The sequence below is a fragment of the Nycticebus coucang genome, chromosome 9 (genome assembly GCF_027406575.1).
Source record: "Nycticebus coucang isolate mNycCou1 chromosome 9, mNycCou1.pri, whole genome shotgun sequence".
Lineage (NCBI taxonomy): Eukaryota > Metazoa > Chordata > Mammalia > Primates > Lorisidae > Nycticebus > Nycticebus coucang.
In genome coordinates, this window is record NC_069788.1 from 129244857 (window position 1) to 129263171 (window position 18315).

An 18315-nucleotide genomic window follows, 5' to 3' on the forward strand; every position below is an offset into this window, starting at 1 on the left:
TTCTAATACACAGGCACCTGCCTATTCAGGAGATTGTTTCTAAGTGCTCACAGGTGACTGGTGCTGAGCCAGACACAGGTTACCAGAGTGATGGTCCTTGTTCTCACAGGACCTCTTATAGTCTGGGGGTGGATGGGGTGGCCATTAAACTAACTAGGAGTGAGGAAAATTAAACTAAAATAACTGTGGTAAGTGCTCTAAAGAAAAAATAAGGATACTATGAGCCTGTGTATAGGAGGGTCTGACCCAGATGACGCCTGAGGAGGAAAAACTGTGCTGTAAGCAAAGGCGTGGAAAATGGTAAACCTTCATCAAAAATCATCAAAACATGGGTCACCTTCATCATAAGTCATCAAGTTTTCTTACTGTCTCCTCTAGTGTCTGTCAAGATCACTCCCCAGTCCATGACCCTGACAAAGGGGGTGTCCTAAGGAAGGTAACTTCACGATTCTGGTTTGTAAAGACTGCCACAGGGTCTTCTCAGCCAACATGCTTCCACATCCTCCACACCGCTTCACTAACGGGAAAGAGGTAATATACTAAAATATCCACTGTCTACACATTTATTCTATTTTTATATTCTTTAAGAAGAATCGTTTAGGATGGGTATGCGGGGTGAGCGGCACAGATGTCTCTGGCCCAGCTCCCCGCCACACAGCATCAGAGTCTACGCATCTGCCCAGCTTGGTCAGCAGCACTTTTCTCCATTCGTTCTCCACTTTGTTTTCTGTTTTTGCCAGTTGGAAACCAGTACCTAATTATTTGGGGTTTTTTGTTTTTCATAAACGGAGTTGTTACTAGACCCAGAAGCAGGGTCACAGGGAGATCAGTGCCCAGTTCGTGTTCCCTTATTGTAAAGTTCAGCTGTTTTCAAAAGCTGGTTGACTTTTCTTGTCGGAATGTCATCTTGAATAAATCACGGACCCTCTCTAAGCTCACATTTCCTCACATGTCAAGTAAGAATAATAACACCCCACCTCTGCAGCATTGTGTAAGAATCAGATGAAGTAAGGTTCTTGAAATGCTAAACCCAATACCTCGTGGTAGCAAATATTCAGTAGAAAACAACTAACATTTCTATTTATTACCCAGTTATTGTTCATTTAAATTTGTAAATACTCTTATTACATTTTATGCAGTAAACATTAACCTGGTGAAATGACTGAAAACATTTCCTATTCTGCCACCTTCTTCTTTATTCCTTAATTTTGCTTGTTCTTACTGTATAGAAGTCTTTATAAATAAATATATTTTGAAAGGGCCTGTGGACCTCTATTAATGTTTCAGCTTTATTTTCTGGATTCTGTGACAATGTTTTGGTGATTTGAATGTATAGGGGGTGGAGACTTTACTTTTTGGTTCCAAATAATTTCTTCAAATTGCCCAAAAAGTGAACTTTAGAAAAGTGTTTCTTTAGTGCAGAGATTATTTTGCAAATGCTTGTATTTGTGTGACTCTTGAAGCCTGTTGTTTAGGAAAATGTTCCCCTTGCTTCCACGCGGCCAGCAACACCTGAGGCAGGACCCTGTGATGGCTCCCACCTGCAGCCCTTCACTTTAGTCTCAGGGAAAGTTGATGTTTTTCCAAGTACAGTTTTAGGAACTGCTGCTATGAAAAGGCTTGACAAGCAACTAGCTGCAAAAGCTACTGCATTTCATTTTACTTTTTAACTTTTTGTCCCCCAACCTAGCACCCCCAATTTCAAGGTATCATTGGAATTAGTGCTGTTGATACAGGATTCCCCGCCCCATTCTAGGTTGGATAGGGGACCCCAGTTTTCCTAGGCTTGGGAAAGTTCATGAAGGGAACACCCTGACCTTTTGCCCTGAGCCAGAGGGACTGCATTCATTCTTTTGTCAGTAACACTCATTAACGATGAAAACGTGTTTCTATTTGCCAAGTCCTGGCCAAGGGTAATTCTCAAGACCCAATACCCCTAGATAAAGAGCCCAACCCAACTGGGCGTAGAGACTCCCCAGTTAGTTTAGTTCTTTTCCCCCTCCCAAAAGCTCTAGTACTTTTTACTTCTTCTGTGTTCCTTTCTAACTTCTAATAAAAGTCCTATCTTAACACTGATCTGTGGTCCGTGGGTTCATTCTTTGAATCCCGGAGACCAAGGGCCTACTGAAGAGCAAAATTCCGGTATCACTGTCACTGGGTAAGTTTTGAGGGCAGTACACCAAATGAGATAAGTCAGAGAGGGACAAATACTACGAGATTTCATGGACACACTTCAAAATATCATGCTGTACATGACAAATACATACGATGTTACCTGTCAACTTATTGGTAAAGATAAGAAATTAAAATAAATGAACAAAAACAGACTCCTGTTCCACAAAGCGGTCATGTGCTGCTAGCAGCCTGTGCTTATTTCCAGATGTCTGGCCTAACTCTTCTCCCCTGGCTGGGTTCCTGAACCTCTGTGGTCTAACCACTCCCCCCCCGGCCCAGGGCTCCCGCCGGCTCCATGTGCTTGCTTGCTCCCCGGCCTCTGATCTCACACTTTCTTGATGTGACTGCCTTAGTTTAAGGTTTCTCAGCCTTGGCAGTATTAACATTTTGGGCAGCTGAACCTCCGTGCAGAGGGTCGTCCTCTGCATTGCAGAAAGCGTAGCAACATCCCCAATCCACCTGAGTCACGTCAATCAAAAATGTCTCCAGACATTGCCAAATGTCCCCTGAAGAGAAAAACTACTCCCTCAACTCCAGTTGAGAATTTAACTAACCCTCCTGAATCTGACTTCTGGATGACCTGGTCTAGCGAGGGCCTGTGCTCACTAGCCCCAACAGACAGCCACTCTGGCTGCGTGGCCATTTTTAGAGCAGCTCATTGGACCCCAGGGTTCCTTCCCCAACTTCTCACTGGCTGATGGCTCCTATGAAGATGCTATGAGAAAGAAAGACTAAGGTCACAGGGATACTCTTCCTGCTACGTGGAGGCCCAATGTTGCTCAATAAATGTTTCTGAGCTAGGAATTAAAAATCTAAAGTTGAATAAGATACAGTGTTCCGCCACACGGTTTTCCATTTGGCAAAAGTTTACTGAGCCCCTCCTCTGGGCGAGGCTCTATAGCACGCTCCAAGGGCACCATGGGAAGAGGACAGGGCCCTGCTTTCATGGTTATTACATTCTAAGGCAGAGAAGACAATAAAAAACTAACCGAAACACAGGGCAGCACCTGTGGCTCAAAGGAGTAGGGCACCGGCCCCATATGCTGGAGGTGGCGGGTTCAAACCCAGCCCCAGCCAAAAACAGCAAAAAATAAAAAAATTACCGAAACAATATCAGCAGTGATGACTGCAAAAAAATAAAAGAAAATGGATTTGGCTGCTAAAGAGAGACAGGAGGTGGGGGCACAGTATTTAGAGTGGGCAGCTGGGGGCTGGCACCTCTGTAGAGGCAGCATGCAAGCTTGTTTCTGGCTGGTCTCTAGACAGCAAGAAGCACCCAGCCAGGCAAAGGTTGTCCGTAGCCAACAGGACACGGGCATGCACATTTTTACTGCAGCTATCTTCTTTGAATGACTGGGGTTCATTTTCGCCCCAGGGCTCGCCCTCTTGTTGGCTGTCATGGCAACATGGGCAGACCGATTTATTTAGCCCACCCAGTCACTCATCAGCCCATGTTCTGCACATACCCAATCCTAGCAACTAGTCATGGAAACATTATTTAGAAGACAATAGACTCCATAACTCTTTGCATCAGCTCCAAGGACTACTCAGCTGTAACTGAAAATAAACCAGGGAGCCCTTTTCCAGAAGAAATCCTTCACAAAAAGTGAGCTAGGCTTTCTCAAGCCAGCTTCTGACTTGCTTCCAACAAAAGTGCCAGGTCAGCCAACCCAAGTGACTAGCTTTGCTGACACCACCTGACAGTCTCTCCTTCCTCCACTCTGGATACATACACATCTGGGACAAGTCTTTTGATTTCAAGTATTTCTGTCAGATGTACTCCCAGAAGTTACAGCTAGCTTTTGCAAATGAGCAAAATTCATTTAGTCATTTTAGCCACCCTCTGTGCTAGATCCATTGCAACCTTTTTGGTTTATTTCTACTCATTAGTAGTATCTAATTTAAATTCTTCCATACAAGAAGATCAATAGGATACCTACATGTTTAATGAGCCATGAAGAACCAAAATACATTGCCACACTACCTTTCTTCCCTGGAAATAAATGGGGGGTGTGTGTGTTTATTTTTGTTCACCTCACCCTGGAATGTGGCTTCGCAAGGGTAATCTGACCTCACAAATGACTATTCAGAATCATCTCTCCTGATACTTATTTGTGAATCTTTGAAATCATTTTCTGAAGACCTTCAAGTATTTATCTTTGGCTTTTATTCTCAAAAAAAAGATAAAGAATTAATCAAGAATAACGATAGCTGCTCTGTGATCTAACCATCTTGGTGTTGAAGACCTGGGTTAACCACACATTATTAGGATAGAAAGAGTGAGAGGGAAGCGTGGACTGGCTGTAACTCCCAGACAGAAGCCGGGATGTGTTCAGACCAGTCTGCCTCACCCGAGGGGATGGTGCTCATTTCTGTGGCTGGGCAAAGCCCACCTTAGGAGGATTGTGGAAAACACTGGTGAGAGCAGAGAGGGAGACCAGACAGAGGCCTGAAAGAGATTGGTGAGGATGAGTGGGTATTTGTGATACCAGCAACAAAGGAATGATGAACAGCCTTAAAAACAGATGACAGGGGTCCAGTTTCCCAGTTTTTGTCTCAGACAACAGCCTATTATAGACACAGCTACAAAAATGTCCCCAACATAAAACACGGGGGAACATGCTCTGCTCACTGCGACTCACACTGTGATTTTTCTCTCCACAACACAAGATGGATGGTTTGAAAAATATGATAGTGGGGGAGGGGTGGCACCGTCATTGCAGCATGAAAATCTTGACTTTAAAGAGACCTATACTCACTAATAAATGTTCTGAGACTCTGAAAAACTACAGACTAAGTGGCAAATTATGGAGCAGAGGGGCCTGTGAGTGGTGCCAGGGAGAATTCCATGCCCAGTGAAATCTCTACCTCTGCCTGCCCCACTTTTGCCAAATATTTTAGAATTGAGCCTCCCGAGCTTCTGCACATCTCTGTTTGATCTCATTGCTCGATACTGAAGAAGCTGGGCTGCGATGAACTTTATGACACGCAATCCCTCGTATGTCCACAGATGAGTTGCTTATTTCCCATCCTCTCCTAAAAGGCTAACAACTACACAGCAATTCATCATTTGTTCATGAATAAATATTTCAGAGTGCTTCTACAACAATATGCTAGGAGAGATTTAAAGATGAGTAAGATGTATTTTCTTAGGGAACTTGTGATCTGGCAGGAGAATAAAAAGATACACCGGGAACTGCAGCCCAGGGCAGAATATGCTGTTTGACAAGGGAGGAGGCAGCAAGCTGAACGTGACAGAGCTTGGAGGGGTTTCAGGTCTCTGTAATTAAGAAAGTCCCTCTAAGGAGGCACCTGGGGCTGGCCCCATATACTGGGGGTAGCAGGTTCAAGCCTGGCCCCAGCCAAAACTGCAAAAAAAAAAAAAAGAAAGTCCTTCTATTAGTCAAATCAAAATAGTCAATGCCGAAGTAACCCCTCAAATCTCAGCAACTTAAAGAAACACTGTATAGTAATGTAAGTTATCCCCGTGGAACCAATACCAAAGAAGGTTATATGGGATTTCTCTGTCATACTTTTCCTATAAATCTATCATTATGGCACATGAAAAATTTGAATAGACAGACAGATAGATAGGCACTTATAAATATTCGTAGGACGGAGGGCCACACAACACTTCATTTCTTTCTCATGCTTCTGTCCAAGCTGGCTGGTGTGGGGGCTCTGCTCTCCTCAAGTAGAAACCAGGCAGGGAGAGGCCCCATCTGTGCCTCCACAAGGCAGGAGGAGGGACATGAGGGGAAGCAGCACTCACTTTTTTTTCTTTTTTTTTTTTTTTTTGCAGTTTTGGCCGTGGCTGGGTTTGAACCCACCACCTCTGGCATATGGGGTCAGCGCCCTCCTCCTTTGAGCCACAGGCGCTGCCCAAGCAATACTCATTCTTAAAACTTCCACCCTGAGAAGCACACACATGACCCCACTCATGACTCACTGGCCACACCCAATCATACAGACACATTTACTTCCAGAGCACAGTGGGACGCCCAGAGGAAAACCAAAAAATGACCCTCGTACCCCAAGACACAAACCATATATACTCAGGTGTTATTTGTTGAGAATTTTCTATGAAAAATAATAGGAAGTATTCTGTTAATAATAAAGTACATCTGAAATGAGCTTAATGAGAACATAGTCACCCAAACTTGTTAGCTGCAGAATTACTGGTGTGGCTTCTCTCCAGTGTTCAGCCCTCTGCCTCCCAGCAGCACACAGCTGTTACCGTCCCCCCAAGGCACCACACGGAACATGAAACATTGCAGGTAATGCTGGCTAAAAAGCAATCCCGGTTACCTCAGATATGAGTCTGAACTTTGAAGTGGTCAAATATCTTCAGTGTCAACTTTAAAGATGTTTTGTGCTGACTATTCAAGTACGTGCTATTGACCAGCTGGCCACCATGAAGCCCATTCCATACTCTACCACAAAGTCTGCAGCATCAGCCTAGGGAGTCCTCCATCCGGGGAGCGGCCACCATGAAGCCCATCCCACACTCTCCCACAAAGTCTGAAGCATCAGCCTAGGGAGTCCTCCATCCCAGGGAGTGGCCACCATGAAGCCCATCCCACACTATCCCACAAAGTCTGAAGCATCAGCCTAGGGAGTCCTCCATCCTGGGGAGTGGCCACCAAGAAGCCCATCCCACACTCTCCCACAAAGTCTGCAGCATCAGCCTAGAGAGTCCTCCATCCCAGGGAGCGGCCACCATGAAGCCCATCTCACACTCTCACACAAAGTCTGAAGCATCAGCCTAGGGAGTCCTCCATCCCGGGGAGTGGCCACCATGAAGCCCATCTCACACTCTGCCACAAAGTCTGCAGCATCAGCCTAGGGAGTCCTCCATCCCGGGGAGCAGCCACCATGAAGCCCATCTCACACTCTCACACAAAGTCTGCAACATCAGCCTAGAGAGTCCTCCATCCCGGGGAGCGGCCACCATGAAGCCCATCTCACACTCTGCCACAAAGTCTGAAGCATCAGCCTAGAGAGTCCTCCATCCCAGGGAGCGGCCACCATGAAGCCCATCTCACACTCACACAAAGTCTGCAACATCAGCCTAGGGAGTCCTCCAACCTGGGGAGCGGCCACAATGAAGCCCATCCCACACTCTCCCACAAAGTCTGCAGCATCAGCCTTAGGGAGTCCTCCATCCCAGGGAGAGGCCACCATGAAGCCCATCCCGCACTCTCCCACAAAGTCTGTAGAATCAGCCTAGGGAGTCCTCCAACCCAGGGAGCAGTGAGAGACGGTACTGCATATGGTCTGAAGAGCCCAAGAGAAAGGGGACTACAGTTAGGGCAGAATCATGGGAAAGAACCTGGGGTAGGGTGGCAGGTGCCTGAGGATGAGTCCCAGCTTGTCCTCCTAGAGATCATGTGATTCTGGGAAAATCCTTTACACCCTCCTTTCCTTCATTTTTAAAATCAAGGGATTGCACCAGATCATCTCTGGTCCTCTTCCTAATTAGCAGCCAGACTACTTGTGCTTAAACAGCAGCTCTGTCCCTAACAATGTGACCTTCAGTAAACATTTGACATCCCTGTGCCTTAATTTTCTTATCTGTAAAATAAAGATTGCAATGAAGATTTTAGCACAGAGGGTGGCTAAAATGACTAAATGAATTTATGCAGGTAAAGCCTTGAGAACAGTGTCTGCTATGTGGTAAAGACTAAATACTACCTCTTAGTATTATTGTTATCATTGATAATAATCAAAGTGGGAGACAAAGAAGCAACATTTAGAACTCTTAGCTCTGCATCCTGAACCAGTTCATGAGATGCTCTAACTTTTCTGGATCAGTGTTCCAGGGAGTACAGATTTAAAGATAAAAGTTAAATGCATCAGTGATAACTCCAAGGAAAATTCTTTAAATTATGACTTTGCTAGCTTTTGAATTTTAGAAAAACTCAATTCTCTTCATCCACACTTGGAAAGAAGGCCATATTGCCCAACCAGCCTGCTATGAATAGTTTTGTGTCAACTTAATTGGGCCAAGGAGTGCCCAGATATTTGCTCAAACATTATCCTAGTGAGGATGGTTTTGGATGAGATTAACATTCTAGTTGGAAGACTGGGAAAAGCAGACTGCCCTCCATTAAGTAGGTGGGAACTCACCCCATCAGTTGAAGTCTTGAATAGAACAAAGAGGTTGACCCTCCCTCAAGCAAGAGAGGATTCTTTTCTGTCTGACCACCTTCCACCCAAGGTACTGGCTTTTACATGAGATTGGCATTTTTCCTGCCTGTGGACTCAAACTGAAACACTGGCTCTTCGCCAGTCTCAAGCCTGCCAACCTTCAGACTGGAACTAAACCAGCAGCTGCCCCAGGGCTCCAGGTTGCTGACTCACCCTGCAGATCCTGAGACTTGTCAGCTTTCATAACTGAACTGTGTGAGCTAATTCCATATGTGTATGTATGTATATATGTATATATATACACACACATACACATAAACATATACATACTATATATATATATATGAAAGTGGTATTCATTATAAGATATATATATATATATATATATATATATATATATATCCTGTTCTGTTTCTCCGGGGTCCCCGGACAACACTTTTCTTGTGCCCTTTCCACTCTCTCTGGCACAGAAAGCCACCCACCCCCATTCCAGGGCTCTTGAGACACTGTGTCCCTTCCCTGGGGACATCATGCTGATGATCTCTCTACACTCTGGTGATTCTGACTTAGACTCAAGACCAGGGGCTTCTTTTTTTTTTCTCTTCCTTTTATTAAGTCACATACACATAGATCATGAACACATTCATGCAAATGTGGGGTACAATGTGTTGATCTTTTTATACAATTTAGAGTGCTTACATCAAACTAATTAATATAACTTTCACCTCATTTACTTGATTATTGTGTTAAGACATTTATGTTCTATACTTGATAGATTTGACTTGTACCCTTGCAATATGCTCTATAGGTGTGGTCCCACCGTTTGCTCTCCCTCTATCAAACCTCTGCCCTCCCCTCCCTTCCCACTCCATTTCTCTCCTTCATCCAAGACCAGGGGCTTTGGAAAATCACAATACATGCCAAGCAACTGAACAGAAGAGACGGAAAAAAATCATAATCTGAAATTAGGGTTACAAGGATCTAAAAAGGGTCAATAAATATCCCCCAAAAGGACTTGTTACATACTCCCTGAGATTTTATACTATTGTTGGTGTGAATACCGATGCTGCAGAAGGACAGCCTTGCAGCCTTCAGGGGTAAGCTCACTGCTGCAATGCTAAGAAATGAGGGCAAGAAACAGACTACATAGAATGGGATGGCGTGTAGCAAAGTTCTTTATTCGAGGATCTGATTTTATACACTTCTAGTCATGCCGTTTTAAACTCATACTGAGTTCACTTTGTGTGCTTGATGTAGGATATGTTTATTTCTAAATATTATCCTACAATTATCAGAATTAAATACATATGTACCAAAAAAACCCCGAAAGCCCTATGTAAAAGAGTACACAGTGCCTTCCGTTCCCAGCACAGGTGGGAATGTGGTCAGGTGTAATAAATAAACAACCCCTCTTCCATACTGAAGAACAATTTGGACAGAGAACCTCCAAGACCTTAAGAAAAAGGAAGGTCCCTGCATCTCTTCCTCATTCTCTCTCTTGCCCTCTTGGCAGTCCTAGAATATGCCTGTGGCACACGTTCCCTGGTCTGAGCCCGAGTGGCCCCCTACCCATTCGTGATGTACTAAGCTGCCAGGGCACACTCCGCGTGCGTTGGCTTCCACCTGCACCTGACAGCTCTTCTCCCTTAGACCAGGTCAGAGGTCTGGTCCTTCCCCATTATTCATGTATTTCCCCACACCATCTATAGGGAAACCAGCCCATGTATTTATTTCCCCACATCATCTATAGGGAAACCAGCAGATTCCCAAAGCTTGGAGGAAATGGCTTGAGGGTATTTCTCAGAATTTACTGTGGAGGTGTCCCGCAAGCACACTGGGCAGGGACAGCCCTGCTACCACCTTCTCTCCTCATGTAGATTGGGGGCAGGGGATAATCTTCTCATTTACATTAGCCTCTTGTGCAAAGGCAAACAGAGCCCATGGCGTCATTACTTTAACAACCCCCCATGCGTCCTCATCCTGTGTGGCCCTCTAGTGACTCCTGCCATAGGCAGGCTCTTGAGTTTTATGACACAGTGGTTGGTCACAGGAACTCCCTCCTCACTATTTCCAGCCTGTTCCAAACACCTCCAATAATCCCTCAGAGCTCTGCACTGTATGATTTGTTTCTTCCCCATGGAGTCCCTGTGCTCTTGTAGGATGACGACTGTGGCTTACTTATCTATGAATTCCCACCGGCCATAAATGGCTATTGAATTCACATCCTCACTTTTTTCCTCATCCCTCCTGGAACACAGGAGGGCAGACAAATCAAGTCTGCACTGCAGAGTGCTCAGCAGAAGCCCCTCTGTGCCTGCAGTCCACCAGCGTGTCTGGAAGGGACTCTGGGTGACACCAAACCAAAACTTGAACAAATATCTTCCAAGAAGCAGAGCTTGCAAACCTAGAGAAACAGCTCATAATTCAGAGGATTTTTCTAAAAATGGGACATTCATGCCCTCATGTATTCTGATGGGAGATATATTTAATGTGAAAAAGTTAATTATAAGAAAATACTAAATAATACATCATTATTTATATATGAATGTGATTTATATATGAATTTCAGAGAATATGCATGCTCCAATAAATAAAGGGTAATTTCCATTATTTCAGAGCACAAACAATAAGAAAATTTATACAGTCAGACATGCAAATGTCACTAAAGCAAATGCTATCTCAGAAACATTGCAAGAATCTTCTAAACGATCAATAATTCAGAATTTTCTTTTAATTTAAAAATTAAGGCCATGCACGGTGGCTCATGCCAGTAATCCTAGCACTCTGGGAAGCAGAGGGCAGTGGATTACTTGAGCTCAGGAGTTCAAGACCAGCCAGAGCAAGAGCAAGACACCATCTCTACTAAAAAAAGGAAAATATAAAAACTAGCTGGACATAGACCTGTATCCCTATAGTCCCACCTACTTGGAAGGCTGAAGTAAGAGGATCACCTGAGCCCAGGAGTTTGGGAGGTTGCTATGAGCTAGGACAACATGGAACTCCAGCCTGGGACAACAAAATAAGACTCTGTATCAAAAAATAATCAATACAAGGGTATATGTGAAACTTGGTAAATGGTCTGTGAAGCTAGTGAATGATGCCCCATGAATATATCAACGTACAAAGCTATGATTTAATAAAAAAAAAATAATCAAATATATAAGAACTAAGTTGGAATACTAACAATACCCAATTTCAAAACTTAAAAGCTATAGTTATCAATAGAGTTTGCCCTCTGGAAGGCCAAGGAGGGCGGATCGCCTGAGCTCATGAGTTTGAAACCAGCTTGAGTCAGAGTGAGACCCCATCTCGAGCGTTGTGGCGGGCACCTGTGGTCTCAGCTACTTGGGAGACTGAGGCAAGAGAATCGCTTAAGCCCAAGAGTTTGAGTTTGCTGTGAGCTGTGATGCCATGGCACTCTATCAAGGGTGACAAAGGGGGACTCTGTCTCAAAAAAAAGTTAAAAAGAGCTTGTTGTTATCTGACAGATAGTGGACAGAACAATCAATGGAACAGAAGAGAGCCCATATTTGGACTCACACATAAATGGACAACTGATTTTCAACAAAGGCAACTCAGCTGAAAAAGGTGAGTCTTTGAACAAATGATGCTGGGAACAATGTATATTCACATGTAAAAAAAAAAAGAAATAAAAACAGCAAACTTCTAATCTTATATATCATATACAAAAATTAACTCAAAATATGGACCTACATGTAAAACCTGAAGGTATAAAACTTGTAGACAAACAGGGGAGAAAATGTTTGTCATGTTGGGTTAGGTAAAGATTTCTCAGATGCAACACCAAAAATACAACCCACAAAAGAGTATAGTGACAAACTAGACTCCACCAAAAATAAAAACTTTTGTTCTTTAAGAGACCGTTAAGAAAATGAAAAGATAAGACACAGAATGAGAGAAAATATTTGAAAATACTATATTGATGAAAAGAGACAGTGTGCAGAGTATTTAAAGTACTCTCGGAGCCTCCACGGGGAGGGGGGGGCGGGGAGGGGGAGGGGTAGGGGCAGATTTTGATTCCCACCATGACCATCACACAATTTCAGTTATTTAAAGCTTGTACCTGCCTAGCAGCAGTATTCTCATTCCTAAAGAGATTAATATGCAGATCTGGCAGAGGACGCAAATTAAGTGGAGACCAAATAACTTTGCCAACTACAGTTGATTATTCATCAGTTCCTAAGCAGACAGATGTTGAAGAGTGGACTTCCTGGGATGAAGATGCACCCACAAGTATAAAGATTGAAGGAGGGAATGGGAATGTGGCAACCCAACAAAATGCTGTGGAACAACTAGAACCTGACTATTTTAAGGACATGACACCAACTATTAGGAAAACTCAGAAAATCGTTATTAAGAAGAGAGAACCATTACACTTTGGCATCCCAGATGGTAGCACATGTTTCTCTAGTAGATTAGCAGCTACACAAGATATGCCTTTTATTCATCAGTCTTCTGAACTGGGTGACTTAGATACCTGGCAAGAAAATACCAACGCATGGGAACAAGAAGAAGATGCAGCCTGGCAAGCAGAAGAAGTGCTGAGGCAGCAAAAAATAGCAGACAGAGGAAAGAGAGCAGCAGAACAACAAAGAAGAAAATGGAGAAGGAAGCGCAGCGGCTAACGAAGAAAGAACAAAACAAAATTAGTGTGAAACTTTCATAACAAATGTTCTTCGAATATTACAGTGCCAGTAGGAGAAATCTGAGCTCCACAACTCAACCAACATTTTTATGGATTTAAGAGTATTTTCAGAATGCGGACACACTGATTGATTTTAACGCATTTATCAGACCATCCAGGATACCAGAATTCTCCAAAAGTACCTGAACTCTTAGTGATTAAGATTCAAGAAAACAAAAAAGACTTTATGAGACAATATTTTCCTGAACATGCTCCAAATAAAAGACAATTGTTTGCTGTACAGAAATGATCACAAATGGAATATACCAGTACCTCTGAAGCTGATGTTTCTAGCTAAATAAATGGATGTAAATAATTTTATGGTGGAAAAGAACTCTGCTGTCTGTTATGATTTCCTTCAATGTGTGTAATGATAAAATAAACAATTTTAATATTCTTTTGTTTCCATGGTTACCTGACCTAAATTAGACAAATTGTAGGGCTTTAACTTACTTATTTTTGTGGTCAGAATCTGGCATTGGCATACATGTCCTCTAAATTTGAATTGGTATTGTTTGTTTGATACAACATTAAGGAACTTGATGATATTGATTTTCATGAAAATGACATTAAATGCAATAATTTTATCATAAAAAAATAAAAAATAAATAAAGTACTCTCGAAACTCAGTAAGAAAACAATTTTTTTTTCTTTTTTTTTTTTTTTGTAGAGACAGAGTCTCACTTTATGGGCCTCGGTAGTGAAAGGGGGGCACTCGATCAGCAAAGATCTCACAGACCACCAAGGCTTGTACGAAAGTACAAGTTCCATGTATTGACAAGGGAGGGATGCTGCAGAGTAGCACCAAGGAGGAGAGAAAAGGAGAGAGAGAGAAAAGTGTGGGGGAGAGCCGGAGAGAGAGAGCAGGCATGCTAGAGAGAGCTATATAGGTTCAGTTAGGGGAAGTCTTAGAATGGTGATGGGAGGGTAGAATAGCCAGTAAGGAGTTACTGCTCTGGCCGGAAGAGGCCTTAGGGGCAGGCCATAAGTTTGAAATTTTTAGCGGGTAGCTAATCTTGGTCTATAGAAAGTAGGAGGGGCTTTTCTGGGAGAGGGGCTTTCTCTGGGGCAATTACCTAACAGGTCGAATGCTGTGGCATCACACAGCTCACAGCAACCTCCAACTCCTGAGCTTATGTGATTCTCTTGCCTCAGCCTCCCGAGCAGCTGGGACTACAGGCGCCCGCCACAACACCCGGCTATTTTTTTGTTGCAGTTTGGCCGGGGCTGGGTTTGAACCTGCCACCCTCAGTATATGGGGTTGGCGCCCTACTCACTGAGTCACAGGCACCGCCCAGAAAACAAAAAAATTTATTAAGAAAATGGACAAGAAATTTGAACAGATCCTTCATGAAGGAAGATATAGGCCCAGCAAAAAGCACAGAGAAGACTCAAAATCATGAGTCATTAGGGAAAATCTAGTTAAAACCACCACAAAATGCTACTCCATGCCTGCTAAACTTGCAAAAGTCAAAAGGACTGGCAACAGCAGATCTTGGTAAGGATGTGGAGGAAATAGACTTACACCTCGTGCTGAGAATGTAAAATCCTGTAGCCCAATCACTTTAGGTAACCTCCTGGCCTTTTCCTGGAAGGTTATATGTACATCCACCTTATGAACCAGCCATTCTACTCAGGTGTTGATCCAAGGGAAATAGAAGCATATTGTATATGATGTAGATAGCAGCTTAATTCGCAAAATACAAAAATTGGCAACAAGCCAAATGTCTATCATCAAGTGAATGAGTAAATAAATTATGATATACCCATACAACGGGGTACTACCTAGCACTAATAAAGAATAAAACAGTGATACACACCACAACAAAGAGGAATAATAAAAGTTACACCGAGTGAAAGAAGCTGGACCCCAAAGAGAGCACATACTGTGTGATTCCATCTATATAAAAACCAAGGAAGTATAAATCAGTGAACAGATGGGGGCTGGGGCCAGAGGGGATGGATTAAAAAGAACCCAGTGAAACCTTTGTGGGTGATGGGTATGTTCATTTCCAGATTGGGGAGATGATTTCACAGGTCTGTACATGTGTCAAAACTTATTGTACCCTTTTAATATGTGTAATTTATTGTATGTCAATTATACTTCAATAAAATTGTGTTAAAAAAGAAAAAAAATCACTGGGTGTGGTGGATCACATCCCTAATGCTAGAACTTTGGGAGGCCCAGGCAGGAGCATTGCTTGAGGCCATGAGTTTGAGACCGGACAGCATAGTAAGACCTCATCTCTACCAAAAATAGAAAAATTAGCTGAGTAACGTTGGCACCCACCTAACCATTGGGAAGGCCGAGGCAGGGGGATCACATGAGCCCAGGATTTCTAGGCTGCAGCAAGCTATGATTGGACCACAACACTCCATCCTGGGTAACAGAGAGAGATCCTTTCTCTTAAAAAGTTTTTTTCATTCATTTATTCAACAAAATTTGTTGAGCACCTATCCTATGCCAAGCACTGTTCCAGGCACTAGGATCTGACAGTGATCACTGTCACTGGACAAAAATCATTTCTGTGGTCCTCTCCGAATAAAAATATTACAGGTATCTCCATTTTTATGCATAAAATTATTTGCTTAGGGCTAAAAAAATAAAAATCACAAACTGGTAGTCAACAGCAGGTCCTCTAAAACATGTATTTGCAGTACCCAGGGCAAGAGCACCAATGGGGATCTGCAGTAAATAGCTAATATCTGGAAGAGATAAAGCCCGCTGTGTCCAGCCCCCAGAAACTCCTGGGCCCCAGAAGCCAGAGGCCCAGGAACCGCTCTCCCTGGGCTAACGCTGCCCCTCACAAGCCTCCCGGGGGATGTGAAAATGCTGGGATAGAATGGAAGATGGGCCTCCTCCAGTCTCCCTGTCCAGACTCAGGGTTTCCAGGCACCTTCCTGAACTGCACTGCCTGGGCAGAGCAGAAGATGGGCATACACTCATCCGCAGGACTCAGTCTGCCTGGCCACCCGCTGGTGTCTGGGACAGAGGCTAGAACCTTCTTCTTCCTTCTGGTGGATTCGTGCACATCACCTTTGTCTCTGCCCGGGCCCATAGACTCAAAGAGTCCTATCATTTGCTCAACTGGTTCCTGAACTTGAAAACAAAAATTGTTGCAAGATGAAAAAATATTTTTAAAGCACTTTGTCTCTCGATGTTAGTGATGTGCTGACCCCTCTTGAAAGCAGGACTCAGATCAGGGTTACTCTTGGAGAGGGTATAAAAATGGTCCTGGTCAGGGATAGAAGTCAGGTTTCTGGCAGAACACACTGATTTCAGAAATACTATATGCAAATCACATAAAAGACAAATGGAAAACGTTCGGTAATAGGGAGCAAGCAACTGTTCCTACGTACAAGAAGAGGCAGAGAAATAGGCACTCCTTTGATAGGTATTACCCGGGTTTCATAACTTCTTCAAAGTAACGGTATGAACCCACATTTAAATAATTAAAAAAATAGTCTCTAATTCTATAACCAACTCAAGAGAAGGTAAATAATAATTTCAATATTTTACTCCTGTGAACTGTGGATGAATGTGTTCCTCCCTGCAACAGGGGAGTCTGAAAACCTACACCAAGCCACCGGCAAGTTACCACGTTCTTATACTGAGTTGTGCCAGACACTGCCCCGGTTCTCAAGAGTCTTGGAATTTCAATATTTAACACAAAAACCTATGTGATAAATATGGAAGGGGGACAATGAAGAAGAAAGCAGAGAAGAAAGGAGATCATGATGGCCCTGGAACAGGGAACACAGTGACAGGTAAAGCTAAGTTAGACTCTGGGGGGCGGGGAGAGAGTCACTCAGCCAAAGACCAAAATTTAGTCTGACCCCTTATCACATGCAGTTAATGCAGTGAGAGGTCCTTCATGGCCTGCTTGAATTCCTCCAATATAATTTGCTGTTTTATTCTACTTTCACATAGCTTTAAATACACACCACACACACTTGTACGCATGTATATATAGACACACCTGCTCCAGATGCCCTTCCTTCTGTCTTCCAACTATTGACTCTTTGTTCTAACCCCTGGACCACCCAGACTCACTCTTTCATATGAAAATTCTCGAACTGTGTTAAGACTGTGATCATGTTCTAAGGCTTCTAAGTTTTATAATAATCATAATGATGATGGTGATAAAATCAATAATAGCAGGTATATCGTTTTCCTATGGCTGCTGTAACAAATTACTACAAACTTAGGGGCTTAAAATAACACAAATTTATCATCTTATAGTTGTGCAGGTCCGACATCTGGCCTGAGTCTCACTGGGTTAAAATCAAAGTGTTGGCAGGGCTGTGCTCCTGCGGGCTGAAGGGAGAACTGTCTCCTTCCCTTCTCCAGCTCATTGGCTCTCCTCTGTCCCATCCCTCGGACTCTACTTCTGTCATTACATCTTCTCTCACTCTGACTCTCCTCTCTCCCACTTATCAGGACCCTGCGATTCCACTGGGCCTACATGGATAACTTAGATCTTCCCAACTCCAGACACTTAACTTAAGCACACCTGTAAAAGTCCTTTGCCACATAAGGCTCCAGGGATTAAGACATGGAGGTCTTTGGGGAGCTGTTACTCCGCTACCATGGCAGCTCACATTTTTAGCATTCTCTATGTGCGAAGCATGCTGCCAAGTGCTATACAGGTACCACCCTTAATCCTGACAACAATCCTGCAGGATTGGTCCTAACATCGTCCCTATTATAGAGACGAGGACTCTCAGGCTAAGGCTAAGGAACTTCCCTTAGCTAATTGTTTTGTTTTGTTTTGTTTCAGATTAATATGAGGGTACAAATGTTTACATCACATAGGTTCTGTTCCTAAGGTAAAGTTCTAGTTGTAGTTGAGCCCTTCACCCAGAGGATGTGCTGAACACCCTCACATTGTGCGTATTAGGTGAGAGCCCACCAATCACCCTCACTTCTGTCATCCCTCCCCCTTGCTAGATTATACGTTTTTTCTTTCTTTTGGGTGTATAGCTGTTTATATATTGTTTTCATATTAGTATTGAGTACATTGGATACTTTCTTTTCCAATCTGAAGACACTTTAATAAGAAGAAGTTTCAACTCCATCCAGGTAATGGAGTTCTCTATCTTTTAATGGTTGAATAGTACTCCATGCTACAATAATTGAATATACCACAATTTGTTAATCCATTCATGGGTTGAAGGGCACTGGAGTTGCTTCCACATCTTGGCAATTATGAATTGAGCTGTAAAAAATATTCTAGTGCAAATGTCTTTATGGTAAAATGACTTTTTTCCTTCTGGGTAGATAC

The 18315-nt window shown here is 43.2% G+C and overlaps 2 protein-coding genes across 2 annotated transcripts in view; one reads left to right on the plus strand and one right to left on the minus strand.

Moving 5' to 3' along the window:
• RTN1 (reticulon 1) overlaps positions 1–18315 on the minus strand; it is a 285610-nt gene that overhangs the window by 230562 nt on the left and 36733 nt on the right. The window lies entirely within an intron of this gene.
• Positions 12305–13427, plus strand: LOC128593540 (receptor-binding cancer antigen expressed on SiSo cells-like). The gene has a single exon (XM_053601608.1). The coding sequence runs from the start codon at positions 12372–12374 to the stop codon at positions 12969–12971; it is 600 nt and encodes a 199-aa protein (XP_053457583.1). The 5' UTR covers positions 12305–12371; the 3' UTR covers positions 12972–13427.

Bases quoted from the DNA above. Each gene is read 5' to 3' on its own strand.
- LOC128593540 (XM_053601608.1), top strand. From the start codon at position 12,372: ATGACCATCACACAATTTCAGTTATTTAAAGCTTGTACCTGCCTAGCA.